General features: G+C 47.1%; 2 protein-coding genes across 3 annotated transcripts in view; one reads left to right on the top strand and one right to left on the bottom strand.

Moving 5' to 3' along the window:
• LOC135809632 (uncharacterized) overlaps positions 1-9899 on the top strand; it is a 10495-nt gene extending 596 nt beyond the window's left edge. Inside the window, exons 1-11 of one of the 2 annotated variants that reach the window (XM_065323019.1) lie at positions 1-10; positions 1587-1679; positions 2582-2689; positions 3015-3177; positions 3572-3674; positions 3922-4019; positions 5047-5105; positions 5838-5925; positions 7354-7457; positions 8034-8367; positions 8498-9899. The exon at positions 1-10 is cut by the window's left edge and continues 222 nt beyond it. In XM_065323019.1, the coding sequence (XP_065179091.1) occupies positions 1599-1679; positions 2582-2689; positions 3015-3177; positions 3572-3674; positions 3922-4019; positions 5047-5105; positions 5838-5925; positions 7354-7457; positions 8034-8367; positions 8498-9141 (1782 nt within the window). In that variant the 5' untranslated portion in view covers positions 1-10; positions 1587-1598 and the 3' untranslated portion in view covers positions 9142-9899. The remainder of the gene's footprint in view (positions 11-1586; positions 1680-2581; positions 2690-3014; positions 3178-3571; positions 3675-3921; positions 4020-5046; positions 5106-5837; positions 5926-7353; positions 7458-8033; positions 8368-8497) is intronic. The other variant, XM_065323021.1, reaches the window with a different exon arrangement.
• A 503-nt stretch (positions 9900-10402) lies between these two features.
• Positions 10403-16746, bottom strand: LOC135809633 (uncharacterized). The gene is made up of 6 exons (XM_065323022.1): positions 16122-16746; positions 15489-15656; positions 12953-13083; positions 12263-12682; positions 11853-11944; positions 10403-11553 (listed from the first exon to the last, which is right to left on the bottom strand). Exons 1-6 carry the CDS (start codon positions 16189-16191, stop codon positions 11385-11387), a joined length of 1050 nt encoding a protein of 349 aa, XP_065179094.1. The 5' UTR covers positions 16192-16746; the 3' UTR covers positions 10403-11384.
• Between the last annotated feature and the right edge of the window lie 10864 nt (positions 16747-27610).

The raw sequence follows: 27610 nt of genomic DNA, 5'->3' as shown, positions 1-27610 counted from the left end.
TATCTTGAAGGTAATTGCTATTATTGATGTATTGAAAGGTGAACACACTACAAGTTAGCTGCAGTACTCTCCAAGCCGTTCAATGAATCTTCAGAGACGTACATTATAATTATCATGTTGACAAACAAAGGTGAAAACACACAAGTTAGCTGTGGTACATTCTACATTGTAATTCGTTCAATGAATCTTCAGAGACATACGTATATCATGTTCACCTTTGCCACGTATTCAGTGTTGGCTGGGCGATGTTTACAGGAGATACATATACAGTTAAAAACTCCCCATGGTTCCTTTTTTTTTTTCAAAATGGAAAGTTTTCGTTTGGGGAGTGCACTAGTGGGTGGGTTTTAGGAGTTCTGTTTTGCACTGAAGGCACATGAAAAATTGCCAGTGCTACTGGATGCCTTAGGGCATGTTCGATTGATAGGATCGGGATCCCGATCCACCGGATCCACTGGATTCGCACCCTTTCGATTGGTCGAATTCGGATCCGGATCCTTCGGATTTGGATCCGTTCAACCCACAGCGGGGAGCAGGGTTGACCGGATCCAAATGTGACCTTTGTGCGTATATGGCGGGTAAAAATCATTTTTGTACACATTGTGGTACGCACACGTGGATGGAAATAGAGCTTGTTGACTTTTGTACGATGCACGCGATGAGTACGACGTTCACCCTTTTGGGTGACTTGTGACCGCCATTGTCAACGTGGCAACAGTCAAGGTCCAAAATAAAGTGTTCAGTTGAATCTGAAGGATCCGACGGATCTGACATCTGGATCCCGATCCTTACCAATCGAACATGCCCTAAGATTGAATCAATTTTTGTTGAAGTTCTTTTTACCTTGGTTGGGTGGGTGGGGCTGAAATTTTCCTAAAAAATGTTTTGAAAAACCAAAAACAATAGATAGCTCCGAACGGCCCCACAACTTAAGCTGGTTGTCTTTCTAAACACGATTGTATAGCTTGTGGTGACACGGATGTGCCAACTTTACTTTTTACTTACACTCCCCTACTAGGCCATGCACCGAGCACTAGATCGTGCTATCTGTAAGCAGACCCATGCACCACTGACCTATACATGTTGGTCCTGTTAAGTTCGCATTTAAAAAATTGAATTACACGTGTACCGGGCAGGCATAGTGGGATGGTCTAAGACCATGATTGAGAAACAGAGGGTACCAGGTTCAAGTCCTGCTTGGAAGCGGAAGGAATTTTTCCAGCCGTGCTGCGACCCACAGTTAATTGGGAACTCGTGTCCTGGCACGAGGGTAACATGGATGCAGCTAATGGGACTTTGGTCTTTGACCACTTGGTGGTGGGTCTGATCTACTCACCTCCCACCGTTTAGGCGCTGCATCTGCGCCTTTGATCCTAGAGGGTGGTGGCGTTCCCACGGCGGATGCGGAAAACTCGGCTTCCAGCCGAGTCTCACGCGAACCGTGAAATTTATTATTTTTTATTTATTAATTACACGTGTATTTTAAATAGAGTACATAAAGTCATATAGGGGAAGTGCATGTACCAGTGTATGTGATCCATGTCCTGGGTTTCTATGCTCTGTTCTCTGGCTTGCTGTTTGCATAGCTCACATGTGTAATGGCGATGGAGAGTGTGTCAGGTGGACAGTTTGATGACTGCGACATCATCAGAAATGGTGACACGGTCATTATTCAACTCGTAAGTATTACCAGTATGCCTGTACACAGAGCTGGATACTCATGGAGTTTGCGTGCATGTGCCTGTCACAGGCTGTGTGTCCTTGGCTTGTTGCTGTGTGTGAACTGCCTGGACATTTGCTGCTATGTGTCCAGTTGGGGAGATGGCTACTGGGATGCACTGGCTTTGGCCGTGTATTGTACTCCCACGACACAGTGCACGTGGGTTCAACTGGGTGTACAGGTTCACCGCTTCAGGGGTCAGCCATGTGTCTGTCTCAGCATTTGACCAGGGGGGGGGCTGTCTAGCACGAGAAGAATAAGCGAGGCCCCTGCACCAGGAGAAGACACACTTCCCTTCAGAGTGGAGGGTCGTACATTGGGTTTGGTTTGAGCTGTTGCTCCTGGGATGGTTGAGCGCGCGCGCACTGATTTTTCCCCATCGTGGTGATTGATTCCTGATGAGTGCCACAAGAAAATGTTTGGATCATATCGGTACTGTTGCCCTGTGATAGTGGTTGAGGGAATAGTTTTTTGGAGAATACTCTAAAACATGCAATTCCTGCCCAAAATAATTGATAAAAAGATACAAATCCCTAAAATGTAAAAACCCACCCCAAACAGCCTTATCATGTCGGTTACTTCACCTGAAATGATGTAAGGAGTTTCTTGGGGAAGTAGGGAGCACATGCATCTACAAAACAGAGGTAACCACTGTGGGTTGGAGCCTCCTCAATATGTACCGTACGTCTGCGCGCAATGTGAAGTCGGCCTGGGATAACGAGTTTCAGGTAGACTGAGCACTGGCGCCTACTTGTACATTGTGCTCTTAGTGGAACGTTATGATGGAGTTGCCTATTTGTACATTGTGCTATTAGTGGAACATTCTGATGGTGTTTCGTCTGATGATGTTCTCTTCTGCAGGAAAGCAAGAAGCAACAAGCACTGACGGTACGCGATGGCGAAGTCCTTCAGACGACGTTCGGAGCTCTGCCGCACAACTCGTTGATTGGCCGGCCGTATGGCTGCAAGGTAATGCTTTGACTTTGCAAATGTGCGTGTATAAGCAAGTGCAGTGTGTCTGGAGAGAGAGAGAGAGAGAGAGAGAGAGAGAGAGAGAGAGAGAGAGAGAGAGAGAGAGAGGGAGAGGGAGAGGGAGAGGGAGAGGGAGAGGGAGAGGGAGAGAGAGAGAGAGAGAGAGAGAGAGAGAGAGAGCAATATCATCGTACTCTATCTTCAGCTCCGTTTGTCCAGGCACATCGTGCGCCAGAGTATGCACACGGAGATGTCCATTGACCATTTCTGATTGGATTATCGCTGTATTATTGTATTGTTGCTGCTTGCCGCTGGTGACTAGGTTCTGACCATGAACGCGCGTGGCTACGTACACGCGTTACGCTTGACACCGGAACTCTGGACTATCAACTTGACACATCGCACACAAGTACTGTACGCACATGACATCAGCTTTATCATCACTATGCTTCAGCTACAACCGGGGAAGGTGGTCTTCGAATCAGGTGAGTGATGTTGATCATTTTCACACCGTCCTCGTGTTTAAAACGCGTTTCAGTTTCTGACTTTGTCTTGTAATTATCGTCTGACATACATGTACTGTACACCGCCTCTAGGAGCTGCGTCTGCGCCTTGATTCTTGAGGGCGGTGGCGTTCCTACCGAAGTGGAAAACACAGTCCAACTGGGTCTCACACGAACCGTGACGTTATTTTTTAGATACAGCTGTACTTGGAGATCTCTGATTCTAGCTCACTACATGTACTGATGTACTTTGAAGTATACTGTGTACTGTGTATGCATCATGCTGCAGAGGCATGTCCACTGCAATGCCTTCCTTATTCTGTTTAAAAAGTTGTCTTCTAACTGTGCACGTACTTGTGTCTGATTGTGTACGTAGGTACGGGTAGTGGTTCCTTGTCTCATGCACTGATCCGTGCGGTCAAGCCAACTGGTCATCTCTTTACGTACGAGTTCCACAAGAAGCGTGCGGAGGAGGCAAGGTAAGTTGTGTGCGTTGCTTTGCTGTACAGGCGAAACTCGCTGACTACTGTACATGCACACGGGAAGCTTTAGACTTTGTGTCATTGCAATGACCATGCTCGTACAGCAACTATGGGAGCTTGGAAGCAATGTGTCTCTGGTGTTAGTAGCCTGCAATCTACACTAATATCGTCCGTGACTGTAGCTAAATCAAGTGTGGCTCTTGGTGTGTTCTGCATGTGTGCTGTGTGTTATTGTGTACTGTAGGAAAGAGTTTGATAATCACGGTATCGGTGAGCATGTCACCGTGACTTTCAACGATGTGCTGAAGAATGGCTACTTCCTGGAGAATGTGGCTGATGCAGGTAAGATAAAGACGTGCTTACTAGAGTCCAGTGCAGTGCCACTGTACTGGGTGGACCGTCAAGTACAGTAGGAACTGGAAAGCCGATTTTCCGAACGTCCACTATCCAAGTCTGAAGAAAAAAAATGTTGAATGGTCTCTGCTGGGATGACAGCTACACCATAGCTCAGTAGTTAGAGCATCGCTGGCCTCAAGCAAAGGTCCCTGGTTCAAGTCCTGGTGGTAACAGTCAACGTTTTCTTCAGACGTTTTCTTCAACTCCCGCAATAATAAATATCAACTATCCAAACGATGCATTATCCGAAATACAGTAAAACCTGGTGTAAGCGACCTCTGTGTTTGGCGACCACCTGCTCTTAACGACCGTTTTCCATGCACCGGCAGTTCTACACAAACACTGTGGCACCTGGTTCTAAAGACCACCTGGCTTTAGCGACCGCTTTTGCTTGCACCGTGGGGTGGTCGCTTAAACCAGGTTTTACTGTACCTGTTTGCACTGAATTGAAGGCACGTTAAGAGTTTTTTCCTGATTTATCCAACCTAAGCACCATTCAAATGGCGCACAGGATGCATAGCTACATGTTGCCATCAACATGCATCCCCATGGCATTATTTCGAGGACCTGGAGTGTGTCAGTGCCTGGGGCTGGTATCCTATTTTCACGGGACACCTCTGTGTTTGAGTTGCTGTTTGCTAGTGGGCACTGGTAGCTGTGCTCTGGTCAGTTTATCGACACTCCACAGTGTGTATGTGCACATCCGTACTCGCTCGCTTAGAAGCGGGGGGCTTCTAGTTTTCAATGCCTATTTCGAGGAGGCTCTGTTCAAGAGGGGCGCCTATTCGAGAGGGGCTTGTATTACATGTATTTCAAGCGGTCGTTGCATGGGGACGTTTATTCGAGAGGGGCTTCTAATCCAGTGAGTACAGTACTTTTGTGTGCACGTTGTTATGTATGCTATGTATGTGTGTGATGTGTTATGGTTACGAACCTCTCCTGTCTTGTTTTGGGTTTTTTCCTCTTTCAACAGTGGTGCTGGATCTTCCCATGTCTGAGAAGGCCATTGTCCATGCTCGCAAAGTCCTAAAGGTACATTGTTGTCTATGGCAGTCACGGCATGAATGTGTGTGTGTGTGTGTGTGTGTGTGTGTGTGTGTGTGTGTGTATCCGTGTGTGCGTGTGGTACCAGTGCATCTAGCTTCTGCCTCTGTCAAAGCAGCGTGCTGTCTATACTGATTACCCCAGCAAGTGAGCGTGCGTAGGTAACTGTCTTGGCGGTCCTGTTCCGATGCACTCCGTGTGGTGTAAACCAGGTGTGCACTGGTGGTCGATTCACATGGCTTCGCCAATTGTATTGATTAGGCAGATATCTGGCATTAGTCTTGATCTGTTTCATTCGGATCTTGTCCACTATCGTGGCTACGGGAGGGTATGTGTGCATGGTGTGGGTGTATATCCAGTCCATGGGTATAGGGCCATGGATTTTCGTGCAGCTGTTGCAAAGATACCGGTATGCAAGGCTGAAATGAAATGAACCCACCGCTGTCGTATCCATACATACCAATTTCACTGGCTCATTCATCCATCTCGATTTCACTGGTTATTAGTATAATGTCTCTTTCTGCCTGCCTGTGCGTATGTATGTCATGTGGAGCCTGATAGTAATTGTGTGTGTGTGTGTGTGTGTGTGTGTGTGTGTGTGTGTGTGTGTGTGTGTGTTTGTGCGCACATGCATGCTTGCGTGTGTGCGTTTGTTCGTGCTTCCATGCACATGCACATGTGTGTGTGTGGGTGTGTACCTTCATCTGTGTGTGCACTTAGAATGAGTGCGGCAGACTTTGCTCATTCTCGCCTTGCATTGAGCAGACCCAGCAGACGTGTGCTGCTCTGCATTCCCAAGGTTTTCATGGTACGTACTACGTAACATAGTACACATCATTTTCGGTGTAACTTTGATTTCGGTGATTTCAGTAGAGAAACCAGGCCCCTAATTTTTAGATTACACCTAAAGGCACTAGAGTCTGCACTGTATGTGAATGGAATGCTGGTCACCTGATTCTACATTACACCTGAAACCTGGCAGGTCCCGGACACCGAAATCTGAATACACCTCGAATTACAAGTTTTACAGTATTTCTTTCCTGCTCGTTGTTACAAGTACACAGGAACATGGCATGACCCACAGGGTTCTGAAAGATCACTTCAAATTGCTGTAGACCTGGAGCATGAACATGCTAAGACATACTCGATGGCAAAAAATGATACATTGTACCGCTGTTGTGGCCGTAGTGCCACTGTATCAGCAGACTCTGGGCAATTGACGAGCGGAGTCATTACACGTTGCAGAATAAGGGCGGCTTTGCAATGCACAAAATATTATTTATTTTGAAGTGCATCTACGGTATGTTATGGATAATAGTAGATTATTCATCTGGTAAAAGATAACTATAACACAAGTGGAGCTCGGTAAACCGCTGGGTGCCCACAGAGGCTTACGGGCAGAGGCTACTAGTACAGGTGGAATCCTGATAATTCGAATATGGCTTAATTCGAACATACCGCTTAATTAGAAGTTTTTCCAGGACCGATTTCTATCAATACGATTCCCACGTAAAATTTTCTGATAATTCGAACCTCGAATTGGACATGTCCGGTTAATTAGAAGTCCCACAGATTCCACTTACATAGAAAATGTGTGGGATTTGTGCTGATAATTCGAAGTTAGCAAAGTGTAATTCAAAGTTTACTGTACACTGTACTGGTCAGTTCAGTTTGCATGAGCAGGCTATGCCGGTCAGTTCAGTATCCGTGAAATCTGTGTCTAAGGTCCATAGCGCAACTCTGCGTGACCATGAGAGCATTTTGACATACATATTGTGTTGTCGGTTCATGTTTGGATAAATAGAATGTCCGGATAATTAGAAGTTTTTTCCTGGCATTTTGAGGTTCGAATTATCAGGATTTCACCTGTATTGGTTTTTGTTACTTCGAGCAAGACTCTGTGCGTGTGTGTCCCAGGTGAGTGTCTCACTCCAATAAGGAAACATGAAGATTGCCAATCATGCCATATTACATGCGTTGAGACTTGACCTTGAGGGTGCGGGGAGGGCGCGTCAAGGAAACCAGATTAGAAAGCGTGCAATTCTTCCTAAACTGCAGTTTCATGTGTGACTTGATGTCGTTGATCGATGCTACTGCGTACCACAGCTGTGCTCTAGTAGAGTCATGGTGTGGAATGAAACCAGGAGAATGTAATCTTAAGAATTTCTCCGATCACGAATGTCCATGCAGTGCAATGAGATGGTGTTTATGTTCTGCTTCACTCTCTGCTCTCTAGATATCCAGACGTTCGAATGCCTGTCCCGTGACCTGCAGCCTACAACGGTCTACTTGGCAGAGCCTAACTTCACGTGTTGCCGTCGTCTTGTCACTCGCTTGCCAGTAAGAGCATGGTATATTCACTTGCCTGGTGTTGCAGTGGCCACAGTACCGCTTGCTGGTCGCAGCTTCAGGTGATGCTGGCCTGTTTGTACAAGTACATCTATTGACAAGCTACTGTCATTTCACGAATTTTCGGTGTACTTCTATTTTCGGTACTTCCGGTGCGTCTGTTTCATACCTGAAATTTCAATACACCGAACAAACACGAACACACATAATCCAATAGGGAACTGCTTCTCTGTACCGAAAATTTCTGTTCTCCTAACCTAGCCTGTTGCCATCATACCGAAAATATTGAGCACCGAAAATTTCTGAAATTAGAGTACTTGAATTAGCACTGCAATGAACAGGAGCAGTTTGCCCCAACGCCAAATTCCGTGCATGTAGCATTCGTCAGGACTGGTATTGGCAAGTTTGTGGCAGGCTGGTACCTTTGCTGCTTTTCACTACCATTGGTACATGTATTAGGCTTGACTTACTTGCAAAGTGGATGTTACTGAAGAAGTGGAGGAATATTCAGTTTTTTTGTTTTGTTTGGCACTTTGCCGTGTGTTTCTGATTTCTTCTCTTTTCTAGGGAGAGAGGGCCACTGCCGGAGATAGTAGCAGTGCTCAGAGTACAGAAGATAGTGCTGCTCGTGGCCAGGTGGCCATTGACAGTGAAGGCACAAGCAGAGCGTCAGCATCTCAATCCACACCCAGCACGGTGACCGTAGACGCATCCGAGAACAGTACCAGTCAGAGCACTGCGTCGGCACAGTCATCATCTGCATCCGAGAACAGTACCAGTCAGAGCACTGCGTCGGTACAGTCATCATCTGCATGTTCCACTGACTTGGACTCTGGCACGCGGCAAGGCAAGCGAGGTCACGAGGAGGACCTGATACCCGTGGCGAAGAGACCGGCTACAGGTTCGTTTGGCGCAAGGACCAGTCTCAGTGTGTATTGTGTAGCGCGTGTGTGAGGCAGTGACATTTCGCAAGATAGCCTCTGTTTCATGCCAACACGATCTTTGTTGTGTTTTTTTGTGTGTGTGTTCAGGTGTCAGGTCGTCATCTTCAGTGCAGCAGGTAGATAGCACCAGTGAACCAGTGAGCCATACAGTGGCAGGAGAGAAGGCTGCTGCTGGTGGTCAAGACTGTGCTACGTCAACGGTTACAGCGGATGATCCCCCGACTGCAGCATCATCCACCTTAGAGCTGACTACTACGCCAGCAGCAAGCAAGCCAGTGGCAAGCAGTGGTGGGGAGTCAGCAGGTAGCAAGCTCGGAGAAGGTCGTCTGCTTGCGTTGGAGTTGACGAAACTGAAGATCATGGACAACTCAAAACCGTCGTCATTGTCATCCAATTCAAACGGTCAGAATGATGCTGGTCGAGGCCGAGGTCGGGGAAGGGGTCGCGGTGGCCAGGGCCGTGATGGCGGCGGCCGGCAGAGCAGTACCACTCGCAGTCCTGGACTGGAACAGCAATCCAAGAAAGATTCAGCAGGCAACCAGCCAGAAGACTCTACCCCTTCTTCGAGCATGGCATCTAGTAGTGCCAGCAACGGGAATGGGAATGCTGGCGTTGCGAATGCGGGGCCCAACATGGCAGCAGTATGCAGGACTGCGCTGTCTGCAGGTCGTGTTCCAGGCCATACTGGGTACCTGACCTTTGCTACTCTCAGGAAGAGCCAGATCCAGTGATGGTCTCACCCAGCTGGATGTGTGTGTGTGTGTGTGTGTGTGTGTGTGTGTGTGTGTGTGTGTGTGTGTGTGTGTGTGTGTGTGTGTGTGTGTGTGTGTGTGTGTGTGTTGCAAGCACTCACTTGTTTGAGTACGCCACCGGTACATTGGTGATGCACTCATCCATCCTCTCATGGCTCATGTTGAGCTTGCACAGCTGTTCAAGGATTGGCAGGAGAGGAAGGCTCATCCTAGTCCATGTGCCTGCGCAAAAGGGATGTCTGTATTAATCTGACACCGTCACTACTCTCGGCTACTGCCACCGTCGGCTACTGCTGCTGCGTCTGCTGGAGGACACGTTTACGTCAAGACGGCAGCCACTGGCATGTGCCCCGCAAACACTCAGCCAGTATCTTGCCAGCATGGTTTGCCTGTGTGAATGCGTGCCTGCGCGGCGCAGGCATGCGCGTGCACCTGCGTTGAAGTGAGTACGCACTAGTCTGCTGCAATCTGACCTGCTCCGTCGTGCAGCTCCCTCGTTCGAGAATCGGGAAGAAAGTCGTTTGCCCGAGCATCATCAAGCCATCAGATCTTTTCCTGCGCTGGCTTCTACTTGGTGTTGAACTGGTGTTGATATTGAGCAGCTACATGTATTTCTCCTACAAGTACCGGTACATACGAATCTGTGCTGGGATCAATTATTGATATTTTGATAGAGAAAAAAAGAAGTCCATGACAGCCCGGCGTTGCAGCTCTGGGGCGTGGTCACTGACCGCTGAGATGCCATAGCACCTGCTGGCTGTGGTGGAGTAAAAATACCGAAGGACGTACCCAGAGTGCTGACAGTGCTCAACATCACAAAGGCAGAGCGTAATACACAACAGAACAACAAGGACAATCAAGGCTTGTGTGCTGCTACTTAAGTAGCAGCAAACAAGCCTTGATTGTCCTTGTTGTTCTGTTGTGGAGTAAAAATATTAATAATAATGTTGAATGATGGTCCGGTGAGTGCCTGGGCTTTCAGTATTACACCAAGACAATGCAATCCAGGGCTATTCATTCTTTCAGTATAACACCAAGACTATGCAGTCCAGGGCTATTCATTTCTCTCTGTATGTTCCTTTGGCGATGTCTGTGAGCACAGTGGTCTTCATTTGCACGTAGATCGCTTACCTAGCATTCTTGGAGGGGCAGATGGACTGGTTTCCTTGGCAACGGGGTAGCGAGAGTATCACCCCCATGCGCTTGCACTCATTTGCACTGCGGATTACAGTACACTACGTAACTGGTACGCAATACATGACAGTGGGCCAGCCGAGAAGATTTAGGTGAATATTGAGCCTCTTTCATATGATGAATTGTGCCATTTGCTGCCGACTGGGCAACGGCAGGAACGGACACAATAGAAGATAGATGAAAGAAAGAAAAAAAACTGATATAGGTCTTTGAATTTGCATTGGCAATGTGTCCAGTGCTAGAAGGCATACATGTGCCTGGTGACTTGCATGGTGAGGCTGATGGTCAGAAACCGTGCTCTGTGATTATGTTCGTCCAGATAAAGTGATCCAAAGGCTAGTCAAGCTGGGCGAATAGCTGCGCAGTGAAGGGGAAAATGGGGTAAGGGGAAAATATCAATACTGCATTGGCAAGAGAGCGCATGGATCAGAATTTGCAACTCTGGACGTGAGGTCAAGATCATGAAAGCCACGGCCCATGAAGGAAGTTCTGAACTGTGCAGTTGCATACGGTGGTGTGCCACCGGCTTTTCTTGCCGTGGGACGATACGCCGCGTGGGATTACTTCCGCTTTTGTGTGCCGTGCTGCCGATGAGTTGCGCACTCGCTCTGGCATTTAGGTCTCTTCGTGATGCTGGCCGTTGTCTGAAGGTCGGTGGGAATGTGGTGAAAATGTCTCAGTGAGGGAATCAAAGAAATCAAAAGTCAAGCGTGAGAAACGTCATAGTCCGACATTGTGAAGGTTGACATAGCAAGTGGGCAAATGCAGCTGACGGCTTCGGAGACGGCACGGGTATTGGTGATATTAAACAAATAAAAAAAGTAACGTCAGAAGGTTGATCAAGTGAGCATGTCAGAGGGCAGGACGCCGCGGATACTCATCACACTAGAGATAGTGAGTTGCCTGCTCTTTCATGCCTCCTCACTGCTGGCTTGAAGAGGAGGAGGGGAAGAAGACGAGGCAGAGGGGTGTATTTGCCTGTTGCTGATGGCATGTCAGAGTGAAGTGTGAATGGCTGGCGACACATGCTACAATAGGTCATGTGGTACACATGTGCAGTCCTTGATGATAGGCACTTCAATTTCTCCTTTCGTTGAGTTGAACCTAACCGTTTCCACGATATTGGGCACGCACTCCGTGAGGTTTTTCACCTTTCCAACGCAGACATCGGTTAGAAGGTTCTTGAGTCCCGGATCACTGCATGAAGGAAATAAGCACAACGGACAATCCACGTGGATCAGTGAGGTCACGGCCTCTCTCTCTCATCTCTCTCTCTCTCTCTCTCTCTCTCTCTCTCTCTCTCTCTCTCTCTCTCTCTCTCTCTCTCTCTCTCTCTCTCTCTCTCTCTCTCTCTCTCTCTCTCTCTCTCTCTCTCTCTCTCTCTAGGAATTCATTCAGCCTCCTCCCCCCCCCCCCCCGCTACTAGCATGCACTTGTACTGTCGGGGAGAACCTCCATTGTCATGGCAACAACACTGACATGAGACTGTTGCTTACATTGCTGTGCCATTGCCATTGGGTTCATTCTCGGCGCACTCCTCTCTTACTCGCTGTGCACATGAGCCTTGGCAGATGCCAACATCTATCGTCTGCAAACATAGCATGGCAGAACATGATGATGGTTAGTGACTGCATTACTGTTTTCTGATGATCGCGTTAACCGTGCGTGCAACTCAGAGTTAAAACACTTTTCCGTGCTCTTATTGTTTGTCTTGTTTGATGGTTAGTGACATATTATTCCGCCGGAGAAAGTTTTGTGTCCGCTTTCAAACTTTACCATGCAGTACCACATGCATAATGAGAAAGAGGGAAAGGTACACAGGGGAAAGGTACACAGGTTCGCAGATTGAAATCTACTAGAGTGACTAAATGTTTCTGATACACAGGTGAACTCAGCTTTTGCTTACCCGATTTCGAAAAGTCTTTTGGCCTGTAATGGCATCCGTCTGCTGCTCGATGAAGATCATGTCATATGAGGTGCGATAGCAGCTCAGCGCACAACCACACTCTTGGGTGATGTTGACACAATGCGCTCCGTTTGGACCTGGAATTGTGATGGTACGAGTCCTGGTGGGTCGGCAAGATTGACTGATCAATCCTCGGCGGCCTAAAGATGGACATGAGCCAACGCAGCGCTTTGTGTCAACCCATGTCCTGAATGGCGTATTGGGAAAGAAGATCTCGATGTGCTTGACAGGACGACATGGCTCACGGACGGAGAAGCACTTGCAGCGGTGAGCCCGCCTCGTCTTCCTCAAACCGAGCACTGTGCGATAATCTTCATTTGTCACACCTGCCGGCAAACACACCTCGTCACCATGACATGTCTGGACACACAGAACACACACACACACACACACACACACACACGCACACACACACATGCAAGCATAAGCACACATTGACAACCTTGCAACAACCTTGCAATCCATAGGCACTTCTCTATCATATTCTTGTTGAAGAGGACACAGAGACCCTAATGATTTACGGTACACTCTACTCTTTAACCACCCTACTTCACTAGCGTGAATTTGTCATACTTAGCAACACAGTCTTGGAACATGATCAATTTCAGTAGAACATGTTCATCAACTCACAATAAACTTGCTGTCCGTCCAGGCCAGCGACGGCCCTGTTGGTCCAGTGGTAGTATCATTCACAGGAACGTACAATCCCTCGTGCTGATGGCATTCTGCCTGCTCGACGTTGATAACAGTTTTTGATGGTGCTGCACAATGTACATAAGCGCACACACACACACACACACACACACACACACACACACACACACACACACACACACACACACACACACACACACACACACAAGACGCACACACACACACACACACACACACACACACACAAGACGCACACAAATACCCAATCAAATACATGTGTACACCGTTTGGAAGCATGCAGGCATGTTAATATCACTGTCGAATACGCATGTGCATGTATGGTGAGCGTGAAAAATGCTTGCAGAGCATTCCAAGGTACTCTGAAGCAGGTACATATTAACGACTGGTGGTACACTGCCACTGGCTTAGATGAGCAGGCCGAGTAGTTTCTGAACTCCATTTCGCAACGTTGATACTATCAAAGTAACATTAGTTAAATTGTGCTGGCACAAGATGGCACTGTACAACATATGAGAGCTAATAGAGCTACAAGACCCTGCTGGAATGCTTGGCCAGGACTTTACCCCGTCATAACCCAATAAGAGAGGAGACTGAGCATCCTGCATGCACTGTGCCCCAGCAGGAGTGGATGTGTGTGTTTATGTGTATGTGTGTGTGTGCACTATTGCACACAGTCGAAATCAATAGAATTCCCTGTTTGAAAGGATGCCCAAGAGTGATTTGGTGCTTAGGTCTAGACCAGGCCCGGATGGGAGCTAGTATATAGCTATTCATTGCAGTGATTCTCTCCAGATGGTACACCTTGTCAGTTAGCTGGTAAGAAGGGTTTCCCAAAGAGTTCAATCTGAGAGAAATCTGTTACCTTTTTCCCTCAGCTCTTCCAGCTCTGAGTGGCTGGGAGTGCTGCCTCTCCATCCCACCAAGTGGGCCAAGCTTCTGTTTCACTAATAGCAATACCCACACACTGAACACCTCCGCCAAGAGATGATGGTGTTGACTAGTTGACCAGATTGGCAATGTCCATCCATACGGACTATGGACGTGCAGCTCAGTACAAGACTGAAGTACATTCGTCATGACAGCATCTTCATCTACTCATCTGCATGCCTTCACGCCATACATAGAGCTTGCCATGCAGAGGTGCCTGCCTATGCTACTGGCACTGCTGTATATCATAATGCTGGCTGGTGCTGGTTGCCTATGCAAGCAAGTGTCTGTACAACATAGTTCCATTATGGCAGCAGCAGCAGCAGCAGCATGCGTCCCAGTGAATACCCTGAACCACATTCTAGAGGTGCAGTCAATACCAATGTGTGTGCCATCTCTACGCGGCCTACGTCCCCAGCCTTATAATAATTATTACAAACTACAGCATGTACAGCATCTACAGCATGTAATAAAAATGCACTAAACAAATTTCCTTTTGGCCTTTTTAGATTTTCACATTAGAAAAAAGTCCCAAACATGTACACTGTTTGACCATGCCGCCGTTATTTGGTTGACTGAAGTCCCCAACTGAACATCTGTACTTTAGCAAGTTCCAAATGCTGACATACAGGGCAAGAATATCAGTCGAGTTGAACCTTGTGTCAAGGATACTTCTATTACTGAGTACTTTGCGGTGACCTCATCACACTAACTACAGAAGTGAGGCCCTGCATGTGTATGCTTCTCCTACGGAGAAGTTCTTCTTCTATGTCGGTAAAACAGCCGGAGGAATGCAATGTGACAGCCACTTGAATCTTTGAAATTCTTGATAGGCCATGAATCACACTTGCAATCACCTGGCATTGAGGTGCATTCCCTGCATGGATATGCTTCTTCTATTATCCTACCCTAGCCCAAGACGCCTTGGCCCTATCAGTCTGCTGCTGCTGATGAGATGATTTGTTAGCTTTTCCATGAGCAGTGTTTATACCACTCCCTGCATGAAACCAAACTGCTGGTAGGACGAAGTATTTGGAAGTACATCATCAGTGTATTCCATGCCCCTGCTCCAAAGTGAGAATCTTCTCCATCCATGAATGCTGTTGCGGAGACCTAACGTCTACGCTGGAGGACCTGGTCAAACACAAAGTGGTTCGATGCACGTGCTTATCGTTCCCAAGTGTTCCACAAACTGCTCGAACTACTCGCCTGTGTACACGCTTTCTCGCCGAGTGACACGTGCCCAACAGCAGACCGTCTTACAACAGTTCTGAACTATTTCACGAAGTATTAGTAGACCCAGCGCTATCATCATGTAGATCGTACAAGATATTCCGCCCTGGAACCGTGTCATGTTTGACATCAGGCCCTATGGGCTTCCTGGCCACGAGGCGAAAAGATAAAGAGATAAAATGACTCCTGCGTTGACGTACGGACTTTTACGCCACAGAACAAGCAGGAATCATCGGGCAAAGGTGAACCCTAAATTTATGATGATTGAGCACCTGAACTGAAGTGTACATCTACATGAGTTTGAGAAGAAAAGTGGCGACATTGCTCTTACTGATTGAAAAGTAGTATTGTCTCGACCGGAGTGTACAGGTCCAAGGCGCATTTCCCGTTTCCGACGCTTCTAGGTCGTTAGCAGTCCGCTGCTGGCTGAATAGGTCGTCGTCCGAGGAGCGTCGTCGAACACCGGACGGATGATCTCGCCTAAGCCGTGATGGTCGCGCTGCACGAACAACAATAAGGAGAGCCAGGACAACACGGGCACACACACACACACACACACACACACACACACACACACACACACACACACACACACACACACACACGCACGCACACAACACATAAACAAAATCCCCGCCTATCAACACATTGATACTGATTTGCGAGCGTGTTGATGGACTACGAAAGACGGGGATGGATAGCTCTCCCCGGATATCCGCAGCGCGCGCAGCCAACGTGTTAGAATAATAATAATTATTATTCACGTTTGCAGGAGCGCTTGAGCTGGAGTACAGATTGAGGATAGAATTTGACACCCAATGCGCCCGAGGCCAAACCACTAGCAGGTGTGCACTACGGCTGCTTTGCCCTAATCCGAAGCTAGATGTGCAGATGCAAATCAAAGAGCTTGACGTAGTAAAACAAGAACATTTGGGAGAAATCAGCATTGCCACTCAAGCCTTACCATAGCACGAGGTCAGCAGCAGGCAAGCTGCAAGCAGTGAGAGAGGAATCATTGCGAGTTGACTGGTCATTTTGCCTGTCAATATTAGTGGTAAGAGACGAGGAATTCAGGTAAGGGTTGAAGTGAAGAAGAAGACGAAGAAGTGAGCTGTTCTGGTCACTAAGCCCTTTCCACGACTGGCGGAGCTGAGGGCAAGTCATGGGTTATAAGGCCTCCTTCGCTTTGGCATCGACCCCGCCGTCTCTCGCGTCTGCTCCGCTTTCAGTGGCACAAGTCGACGGACGACGGGATGGCACTTTCCTGCCCAGCCTTCATCCACGTCCTCTACTGTTGTCTGTTGAACTGCTGCTGCTACAGTGCTAGTGCGAAATGCTAGTGCGAAATGCTACTGCTAGTGGTGCAGCCAGCCCAACTACTACCGGCATCACTCACTACTACTACCACTATGACTACTGCCACTGGCAAGTCCTGCAAGTGAGAAGAATGAGAGGCGTCCTGACTAAACTGCTAGTCATTTACGCTTCGCGCATAGCATGCATGCGGCAAGTGCCGGAGTTCGGCGGCAGCAGACCTCGACCAATGCGTGGCAGTGGATGGGAAGCTGCTAGCGCTGGCCTCAAGAGTACGGTAAAACGCACTGTGGCTTGTGCAGGGGCGCGAAGTGCTTCGCCGCAGACGAGGCCGTAGCAGCACCAGTCACCGGGAACCCAATGTCTTTCTAGATGTGGATTATCACCTGCTGTGAGGTCTCGTGACGTCTATAAGGGTCTACACATTGCCGCTTCGTAATCAACTTATCTTCCTCGTGGCACAACAAGGAACATTTCACTAACTTTCTCGAGTCGTTTCTCGTAACATAATGCGGCAGTGGCTGGTTATAGTGTTGCTGTCGATATTTGAACCGCGTGGCAATCAGCCGAACATTTTACTTTGGAAAGAGAGAGAGTGAGAGAAAGAGAGAAAGAGAGAGAGAGAGAGAAAGAGAGAGCAGCTTGAGTAGTCATTTGGGTTCCTTTACTATATTCTTCCATAGCCACTTCTAGGCTAAGCCTTCGCCATCATTTTATTGGGTCGTCATCCCGTTTGAATGTGCGAAGTAAAATAAAACCATCCAACCAACCAACAACCTTTACCTGTAGTGTCATAGAAGGTCACTGGTGGACATATTTACGTATGCGGTGAAGCCCACAGTCCACGCCGCTACGGAAGAAAACCTGGAACGTAGTCAAAATAATGCTTGTGCAATTTGGAAAGGAGCCCTGAAAACGACTGCATGAAACATGTACATGTACTTGATTCAGCATTGCGATTTTCACACCCAGTCAGTGAAAAAGTGTGACTCTTGATCCAATCTTGTGTTTCGCGTGAATGTGATGCTCCGCTCACCAACTATTTACTCCCAAGATGTCCTATAATTGATTTCCTTCTTGCGGTGCCGGTATAGCAGTACGCATATGCAGACACACACGCAAACATACTCGCACACAGCCATTACTATTAGCCAGCTGCGCCTTGTTCACAACTTACTTACACAAATTAATACTCAATCTGCGGACAGAACTGTTTCGTCCTTTACAAAAAATTAATAATATGTAACCTCAGTATAACCCCCGGAAGCTGGAAGTCATGTGATAATTTCCCCCGCAGAATCGCTGGTGATACATTTATAAGTCAGGAACCTAAAACTGCTGCATGGTGAAGGAGCTCATGCAAAGATGATCGCATGTCTGGCTGAGGTCCTTGGTTCATGTTCAGCAGATGATAAGCTCTCTCTCCCTTATGGCGAAATGCCCGCGGCCGTACAACACCCGAAATCATCAAGAATGTCCTTCACACCCATACCAAGGTGTGATACTATCTGCATGGTGAATGAATGAGACGTTGTGGACGGGCTGAGGTAAAGGTCGTGTACAATTTTGTGCATGTTCTGTGCTGGAAACGGCGATAGGCAAGTTCTCGGAGATCCCGACGGAGTCCAAAGACCGGTCTCTTTGCAATAGTTGTGTGAGATATACATGCATTTAGGCTCCTATCACAGCATGTTCCATCCAGCATAGAAATATCTTTCCAAGGCTGCTCTGTGCCAGAACTTTGCAGCCTAGAGAGCGTGTGTGGGCAGGCGTGTGTTTACCGCCATATTGCCAGGTGTGTCTTTACCACCATATTTATCAACCATAAGTACAGCTGCAGTGGTGTCTTCAATTTCATTCTCCCGAGGCTGAGAGCAGTCTCAGTATAAAACATCCTTCAGAAGAGGTAATGAAAAGGTACATGTACGAGCTACATTCTTCCAGCGAGGGCAATGAACTAACAATGGCTGTGATCTCACAATAGAATGTTCAGCACCGCATTGTTGCCACACAAGGAGACAAAACGGACTTCTCCCTGTTGTACTTTGGCCTAGCACAACATGTCGTTTTGCGCAAAAAAGGAAGCCCTTTGTTCTCCAGTTATGATCCCAGTGTTTGATAGCTATCGTGTCCAATCTGGCCTGCGTGAGTTGTGCATGTGTTCCATCATTCCTCCTTTTACTCTGCTGCCTTGCTATTCCCGGTCGCCAATGGCGTGGCACACCAGTACATGTACGTGCAAAAGGAAAAGATCGTTTCCTCGCACTGTTTCAGATGTACCTCGCCTTTGTCTATGCAATTCACCCATTGTTGTCCACATGGAGGAAGGAGGCGATGCCGCTCGACATGATGCAAACGACAGGTCAACTACTTGGTCGTCCAATCCACTACTTCAAAATACATGTTGCTGCAACTTGTCAGGAAGAACTTGCGGTGCCAGAAATTCCTCCAGCAAGCTCGATTGCCAATTCGCCAACTGGAATTGTTTTTCGCCTCCACTAGGTGTGATCCCTAAACTGCTGAGAGCTGCGCCGATTGAGTAGTGCGTTTGTCGATAGGAATACTCGAAGTAATCAAGCCAGATGAAGTGCTGCTTCGCACAGCAGCAAATAGCACCTCAGAGACACCGAGAGCTTCCCCGTGCCAGGGTCCTAAAGTGTTCACGCCTTTTTTTACCGTTTCACCTCGCGACGCGCCATCTGGACGGGACATCACGACGCTGAGGCTGACACGCCAAAGCGAATGCGAATGTGAGCGAAGGGCACACTTGTCTTGATCTGACTGGAGTGTGGTGTCGCCGGCAGGACTGCTCGGACTTACTGGCCTCACTCCTAGCCAGTACAGATGTTTGTCACATGATGACTGTAGATCTACTGGTACTAGATATACAATAGGTCAATAGCCCCATGGCCCACTGCACAGTAACTCATTGTATGCGCTACTGCATGAACGCCCTTCCACTGCAAGACTTCCGCTCCACACTACGACTCAGCACGAGTGGCGAGTGGCAGAGTAGATATCGTATCTTCTTGACACGGGGCTGCAGGCTAGGCTTGGGGTCTCGCGCGCATTTTGAAACGGCAAAGCACCTTGGCCTAGGTCTAGATGTCCACTTGTCGAGGAAGGTTGTGGAATGCTGATTCATGAACCGCAGTGAAATACTGAGATCCAGGGAGTTGATCGGCGACCAGTATTATTCTTAGCGCTTGGTGCTTGAGATTTGGGATTGAAATTGGACCTTGGACCTGGGATGAGCATTCTAAACTATTGGTCAGCTGCTGTGGAGTAGAGTGGGTGTGTGCTGGTTCCTGAGCGCAATATTTCAGAACATATATGGCACGTCTGAGAACCACACTTTGTTCAACTTGGCAGGCCTGCTATACAGTGTTGTTCTCATTATATGTACGGTGTGGTAGAAATGGCAATTATGGTGCCTGCAATTTCAGCGTGAAACGTGCTGCAGTTCTTCAGAAGTGGCTATGCTATTTTCTCCGCTTCCTTGTAGCAACATGCCCCGCTATATCATGCTGTGAGCTGTCAAATCTCACGCACAGGTTGCTCATTTGCGGCAACTAACTTAACACTGCATGCTACAAATAGTATACGGTTTAGGAATGGGCACATGTTCACCTACTTGCATTGTTATGTACATGTACATATGCACGTGTTGGTCGCGTATTCAACTGAAGCATCATGACTGGGTCATCCAGCAGATAAAATACTGTCCTGAACGTTATGTAATCCATCCTCAGCCTATGAGGCCGCCTTGAACAATTTACTCCACGTCGACTCGTGTCGCTAGAGCTGGAACCTGCAACGTGGATCATACGATGAGTGTGTGTACACAAAATGGTGGCAGTTTGACAGGCGTTTGCTCGCCATTGTTTGCGTGGCCTGTCCCACTTTCACCTGCCAAGGTGGTTGTCATGTTCGCTTCACGCTGTTCACAGACGGTAACACACCGTGTTACAAGCGTGTTACATATGCGTTACAAGATGTTACTCTGCACGACGTTTCACAGCCAGGGAGCTTGCACTAGTAGTGGCGGCGTGAAGACATATTGCCAGCACATTGCAACCAGCCGATTGTAACCAACGCGATTCCGTGTCGTTCGCCTTGGGACATGCCCCCGAGTTCAACAGGTCCCATTTCATCTTTTTCGCGTTTCTGTTTGGGTATCTTCCCCAACAGCATCTGTCAGAGAACAAGTTTCCGTTTAGATAAGGAACACAAATGTCGTGTTTGGAACGTTCAACAGCTTGGCGCGCTCAAGACGATGACACAAAGGCTGAATTGAAGGGAATTTGATTTTCCAAATTCGCTGGACATGTGAAGGTTATTGAATTACCAGGTGGTCTGGACGGGTTATCAAGATCTGTACACGCGCACTAACCGAATGGCACCGTGTACAGTCAGTCGTCTACGTTATCGAACGATTCTCCAAGAGGGGACATGTCACCCGAATTCCTCGACATTGCGAAAGGGTTGAAGGCATTCAGTAGTTTCACGTTCTCTGCTAACTGCTAATCGACCATGTTGTGGTGATTGATACTCGGAAGCAGTACATTCTGTGTGCAATGAGTTGCGGAATACGGCCATGTCTGTGCCCTAGAGATAATAATGCATTTTACTCCACGTCTGTTTTGTATATTAGGGTTCATTGTACCAATATCGATAGATGAATGAGCGTGAATTGTAGCGGAGCTAAATCTAATAAAAGTGACAAAGAACCGCGTGAATAGCAATTCTTCTTTCAAAGGACACAGTTCTTGACTAGCATATTGCTCTTGTGTGACCTTATGCATGTCCACGAGCGGTAATCTCACTAGATGCTCACGCCACAGCGCGACTTTGTGTAACCGTCGGTGGTGCAACAGAACGTGTAGCTATGCAGGCTGTTTTGTACACCTGAGCTGGTTCGTTAGCGCCTTCCAGGCATTTTTAAACGAATGTCAAAGCGACACTGCTCTCTCAAGGCACTATCCATCATGGCATACATGTACTTCGGATCATTTCACATTCAATACTCATTCGTTCAGCCCGGTTCCGAATCAATCATCGAGTCGTGTTGGACTCTACACCGTGAATGAGAACACATCCCAGTACAATACGAATATACATCATCTACCTCGTCCCAGTGTGTCCGTAATACGTACACACAACAATAATATTACACACGCAACAGAGGCGAAAGGCTGGGTAGCTGTAACTATAGTTTCACGCATTTCAGCGATCATCAGACAGCAGCATTTCTGATGAAAAAAAAATTAATTTTTTTAAATTTTTTAATGCTGTCTGATGATCGCTGGAATGCGTGAAACTTACTTACTTTCAAGTTACAGCTACACAGCCTTTCGCCTTGTGTACCTGGACCGGCCTTGGTTGTAACAATAATAATAATAATTGTTATTATTATTATTATTACGTACGATTCCATTTTACATGTAAACGTAGTATGCCCCCCCCCCCCCCTTGATACAGTCTCTTGAACACCAGTGTTGCAGAACGTTCGTTGAGAACCTCGTGATGTTGCTTCGAATTTCACTGTAGCTGCTGTTGATTTTGCTACTCTTTCCTTCTCCCCCTAGCCCCTACTCATCTTTGCCGCCGTGGCTGGCTATCACTCTCATTAGCATTAACCAGTGTTTCCACTGAGTCTTGAGATGGTGCAATAAAACATACAGAACAGAACAACAAGGACAATCAAGGCTTGTTTGCTGCTACATGTACTTCCAGTTTCATGAAATAACAGTTAAAACATAAAATAGAAAAGTATTCACTGGTTGAGGGAATGGAAAAGGGAAAAGTCTGAAGAAAAAAATTGATGCTCTAACCAGTGAGCTATGGTGTAGCTGTCATCCAAGCAGAGACCGTTCAACGTTTTCTTCAGACTTCGAAACTAACGCTTCCCGTGAAACTACACAGGCAGGCGGGACGCAGGCCTCACTGTACCCACACATTTCACGCACAAACTAGTACGCGAGGAGCCCCAAAGTATTACATATTCAATGGTTGAGGGACTGATTGAAAAGGGAAAAGTCCGAAGAAAAAAATGACTGCCACCACCCGGACTCCAACCAGGGCCTTTGCTTGAGGCCAGCGATGCTCGTAACCAAAAGTACATTGTCCATGCTAGAGCGTCGGAGGATTCTTAACCGGCCACCTGTTGCTGAAGTGGTCTGCAGCCTACCTGCGGAATACATGGATATCGCCTTCAATGTACATGATTCTACTAGTCCTTTGAGGACCTGGTCGAATCCGAAACATGTTTGAACGCCATATACAGCTGGCAGGACACTTTATGCTGGATGAATAGTGACGTCAGGTTTCGTACGCCTCCTTCTCCACCATATTGCGATGTTTCAGAGGTCTGTGTCGGCTGAGCAGCACAGCTTGTGATGTCAGCGGGATATTGGGAAGCGATTTCCGGAATACCTGAAGAAACGCTTGAACCAGCATATTGAGAAGATGAATCCTTGAATGTACATGTAGCTAATCAAGTGGTTTAGCTTACACAACTTTCACCCCTGTATACATTTGGACCTGTTGTGTAGCTGTAGATCATCTCGTGTAGTAGTGATTCCATAGGCGATCTCTCCCAAAGACAGGAACTTTCAGGGGGGATTTTCAGGGTCCAGGATAAGGAAGTACCCGGGTAATAGTACATTTAGCAGCAACCTAAGCAGAACGCCACAGGCCGTGCCTGCATTTCTGGTCGCGCAAGATAAACACCATGTTCAGAAAGAAGTGCGAACACTTGTAAAACGATGCTGCGTGTACAACTGTATCACAACTTCACAACAGTCAAAGATTACATTGTACAAGGTACAGTAGTAGCATGCATTCCTAAGGAACGGGAGAAGAATGTCCCTTGGCGCTATGTATGGTCAGGGTGTTGTACGACTGCCTGGTAGGCTTGAAGTTGCTGAGCACTGAGCATGGAATTATCAGGACATCCGCCGATACAAGTATTAGTCTAAAAGAATTAAGACGCCCACACGGCAAACGAAAATGCCTTCCAAATCGCGTAAGGTTAACTATGTGCATTCACATGTACATGTAGCTTACCATTGTTCTAGGATGCATCTATCCAGAAGAGGTTCTAGAAAAAACATAATCAAGGATTCACTCCAACAGATGGAGGGCTATGTAGTAATTTCCCTTGTCAGATGCGTTGCTTTCCGACACGATTTCTGTTCAAAGTTGCTAGACCGCCTAACTGGATTATAGGTGCGTAGGCAGTTTGATGTTAATCAGGCAATGATGCAAAGTCCTAAACCACTAAAGGAGATCACAGAAGGACGTTAGTAGTCCCAAGGGCATGTTTTCTTGTCGTTTTGAGCATGATCGAGTGCTGGGCAGTTACTTGGGAGAAGAGCTTCCACGTCTTTGCAAAGCTGGGCATTCATGCATTTAGAACTAAAATGTTGGAAGAGGGATGTGTAAATATCCAATGCAAGGTTTTCAAAGGCACTTCAGAAACTGGTCTGCAAAACTACTCAAACAAACCTCGTTATTGGTGGGTAATGCGTTACAGCTGGTTCCAAGTGTTTCAATGTGGCCCTGTCATCTGGTGGAGACCATATTCCGTGTCCGACCACTCAATGCAAGTATGGCGTCGCGTGTACTCACCAAGAGTGAAATGGTTCCTGAAGTGGCTTGATCACGAACCTGCTTGGAAACAATGTCAATGGATAAATCCCATTCGTACCATGCACCCGAGGAGGAATTCAAGCTCCTTAGAGAAGAATTGGATCTTCTAGTTCAATTAAAAAAAAAGTTTTTAATGTACACTGTAACTAATAACACTGGACCAAAACTGAGAAACGTGCACCGAATGCTTAGGAGCGGTTTATTATTGACAAGAACGGTAAGCCATGGAGCAATTCGCAAGTTTCTAGTACACCACACACAGTAGCCACGCACGTGTACATCAAAGGTATGAGGATAATTTATATTTTGGCTTTGCTCTGGGAGTTGTCTGCTTTCCTGCTATGCAATGACAGTTTCGATACTATTATTTTGCACTTGAAAGAAAGATGCCTGGAATCACGTGGAATGTGACCAGTAGAACGCAATCCTGCTCTACCCTACATGTACATGCACATGTATAACTATTATTATTACAACAGGGTCCTTAGATTATTATTATTATCTCTCCTTTATTCACTTCTTTCGAAGGCGATAAGCCAGACCCACCGGGAAATATTTCCATGGGTGGGACAGCAAAAAGAAAGTGAAAAAACAAAAACAAAAATAAATAAATAAATAAAACCTAAAAACCAAAGGGACAAGAACTAGTTGAAGGAAGAGGAAGAAAGGAAAGAAACTCAATCCGAACTCCAACATCAAAACAATAATAAAGAATTTTCAGCGACAGGCAAAATACATCAACCAATGAAGGGAGTAGTAACAAAGGAAATATCAGTCTTTATCAGTCGTTATTCAAGTCTCTTAGCTATTGAACATGCAAACGCAGCAGAGGTGCATCTACATGTTAAGGATAGTTCTCAGTATTTTAATCGAACCTTGTATAGCCTCCTGTTGCACAATAGCCAGGTCTCCTCCCTGCACAGTCCGAAGGCATTGAGGAGTCTCCCCCACCAAGCCTCCCAGGGCACCGACAACCACAGGGACCACGTCAACCTGGTTGAGGGACCAAATCCTCGAAATCTCCCGCTTCAAATCATAATATTTCGAGCGCTTTTCAGCCATTTTCTTATTGATGTTGTTCTCACCAGGAACGCTGATGTCTATAATGTAGGCGATGCGCTCCTTGTCATCAACAAGGAGCAGATCGGGCCTGTTTGCTGATAGTTTCAGGTCAGTTGGGACCGAATACTCCCAATAGAGGCGATACTGATTACTCTTGACCAATGCCTTGAGCTGGTGGTCGAATCGTGAAGCACCAGTAGGTAGATCTCGTGCTTTACACATTTCGAAGTGCACATACTTTACTATCCGGTTATGTCGTTCAATGTAACTGGTCCGAGCCAGAACTGGGCAGGCACTGACAATGTGGTCAATTGTTTCTAAGCTGCCCTTGCAAAGCCTGCAATTGGCATCAGTTCGAGGAATTGACTTCATTATGGCGTATTGGTAATTTTTCGTTTTGAGGGATTGGTCTTGTGCTGCCATAATCATGCCTTCAGTTGAAGGTTTCAGTGTCCTTGATTTCAACCACATGAAGGTAAGCTCCTTATCTAGGCGATTCTCCTCCAATCGGCTCCAATACCTCCCATGCAGCGGCATAGTGGAAAGTGTTTTGGATTTTCGCTCAGCGCACGCTTGTTTAATGGTATGCTTATTGGGTAAAGCTGGTCCAGCTGCTGGCAGATCCAAACTCGACAGGAACTTAGCGGCCTTTGCAGTTATTGAGTGGCTTTTTGTTGTAGGTTTTTGTTGATGATACTGATAAAGCAGGCTTATTCTGTCTATTGGGCTGGTACTCATGTAGCGGGCCAGGCCACACATGCTCCGGCCGTGCATATCCTCACAAGAGACCAAGCCCCGGCCTCCATCTCCCCTCTTCATGTAGAGCCTGTTGACTGAGGCTTTGGGGTGGTGAAATCCAGACGCAGTCAAGGCTGATCTTGTCACTCGATCTGTGGTCTTGATTTCAGCCTCGGTCCAATTTACGATTCCATAACTATATGTCATAACCGGCAGAGCATACGTATTGATGGCCTTGATCATGTTTCGCGCATTCAATCCACTGTTAAGAAGCAAATACAATCTCTTTTTGTATTCTGCAGTGAGTTGCGTCTTGAGCTTCGGGTGAGGTATCATGGCTGCTTGCACTACTCCAAGGTACTTGTATGTTTCATTGAGTCGTAGCGACTCTGCAATGGTCTCATCGCCAACCTGGATAGAGCATCCTTCATCTGGTTTTCCTCTCCTGACGTGCAGCACGGCACACTTGGCCGGGTTGAGATTCATGCCGATGTCATCACCAACGCCACACACGGTAGACACGAGGGTAGTCACATCCTTTGTACTTTTCCCATAGAGTTTAATGTCGTCCATGTACCAAGAGTGATTGATAGACAACTCGGCGTCTCTGCAGCTGACTCTGTATCCCAAAGGCAATCGGTTGAGCTCAAAACTGATTGGGTTTAGCGCCAGGCAAAACAGTAACGGGGATAATGTGTCACCTTGAAATATGCCTCTTCTTATTGAAATGTTGCCGGTAGTGACCCTGCATCTTCCCTGGTCGCATATGTGCATTGTCGTTCTCCAGTTCCGCATGCTACGAGCAATAGTTGTGACCAAAGACGGGTGGAATCGATACATCGTCAAAGCATGTAGAATCCATTCATGCGACACACTATCAAATGCCTTTTTGAAGTCCAGGTATGCCATGACCAGATTTCGCCCTTTCGTATGGGCATCCTCCAGAATCATCTTATCCACCATCAGGTGCTCCTTGCAACCAAGACCAGCTGCTGCACAACCGCGCTGCTCCGTTGCAAGTATTTCATGTTGATTGATGTGCTGCCACATAATCTTCGATATGGCGGCGGTAAAGAGCTTGTACTGTATCGGAAGACACGTAATTGGTCTATAATCTTTGGGCATTGCCGAAGGTGGAGAAGTCTTAGGAAGGAGAGTAGTAGCGCCAGACGTCAACCATCCCGGAATGTCACTGTGGCCATCTATCACCCTCTGGAAGGCTCTCCGAAGGTAAGAGTGCAGGCTTGTCAGCCTCTTCCACCAGTACCCATGCAACTTGTCATGGCCCGGAGCCCTCCACAAGGCTAGTTTGCGCAGGCAGTCAGCCAGGATGTCCTGGGTGATAACTGCGCTACTCTGCACAGGGACGTGTTCTTCATAATATTCTGCTTGCCTTACATACCACTCACCAGCGGTGAACGGCGCAGGTGTAGACAGAAGATCACTCCAGAATTCGGTGGCTTCACCCGCCTCTGGAAATTGCGGCGTCTCCAATCGATTTGATTATTATTATATTATTATTATTATTATTATTATTATTATTATTATTAGGTAATGAGAGAAGATGAGCCTGAAGTGTGTCCTTTTTATGAGTATTATTATTATTATTATTATTATTATTATTATTATTATTATTTTACAAGAAGTCGGAGGCGGATAATACTTTAATAACGAAGGTACGTGTTA

The sequence above is a fragment of the Sycon ciliatum genome, chromosome 2, assembly GCF_964019385.1.
Source record: "Sycon ciliatum chromosome 2, ocSycCili1.1, whole genome shotgun sequence".
Lineage (NCBI taxonomy): Eukaryota > Metazoa > Porifera > Calcarea > Leucosolenida > Sycettidae > Sycon > Sycon ciliatum.
The sequence above is the reverse complement of the archived record's forward strand: the minus strand, read 5'-3'. Positions and strand labels throughout refer to the sequence as shown.

What these genes read in the sequence shown, in the direction of transcription:
- LOC135809633 (XM_065323022.1), bottom strand. Translation starts at nt 16,191, where the DNA reads ATGACCAGTCAACTCGCAATGATTCCTCTCTCACTGCTTGCAGCTTGC. An exon ending in ACAATACTACTTTTCAATCA is followed by an intron (nt 13,084 to 15,488) that starts GTAAGAGCAATG and finishes TACATTGTGCAG; the next exon opens with CACCATCAAAAACTGTTATC. An exon ending in AAAAGACTTTTCGAAATCGG is followed by an intron (nt 11,945 to 12,262) that starts GTAAGCAAAAGC and finishes CTATGTTTGCAG; the next exon opens with ACGATAGATGTTGGCATCTG.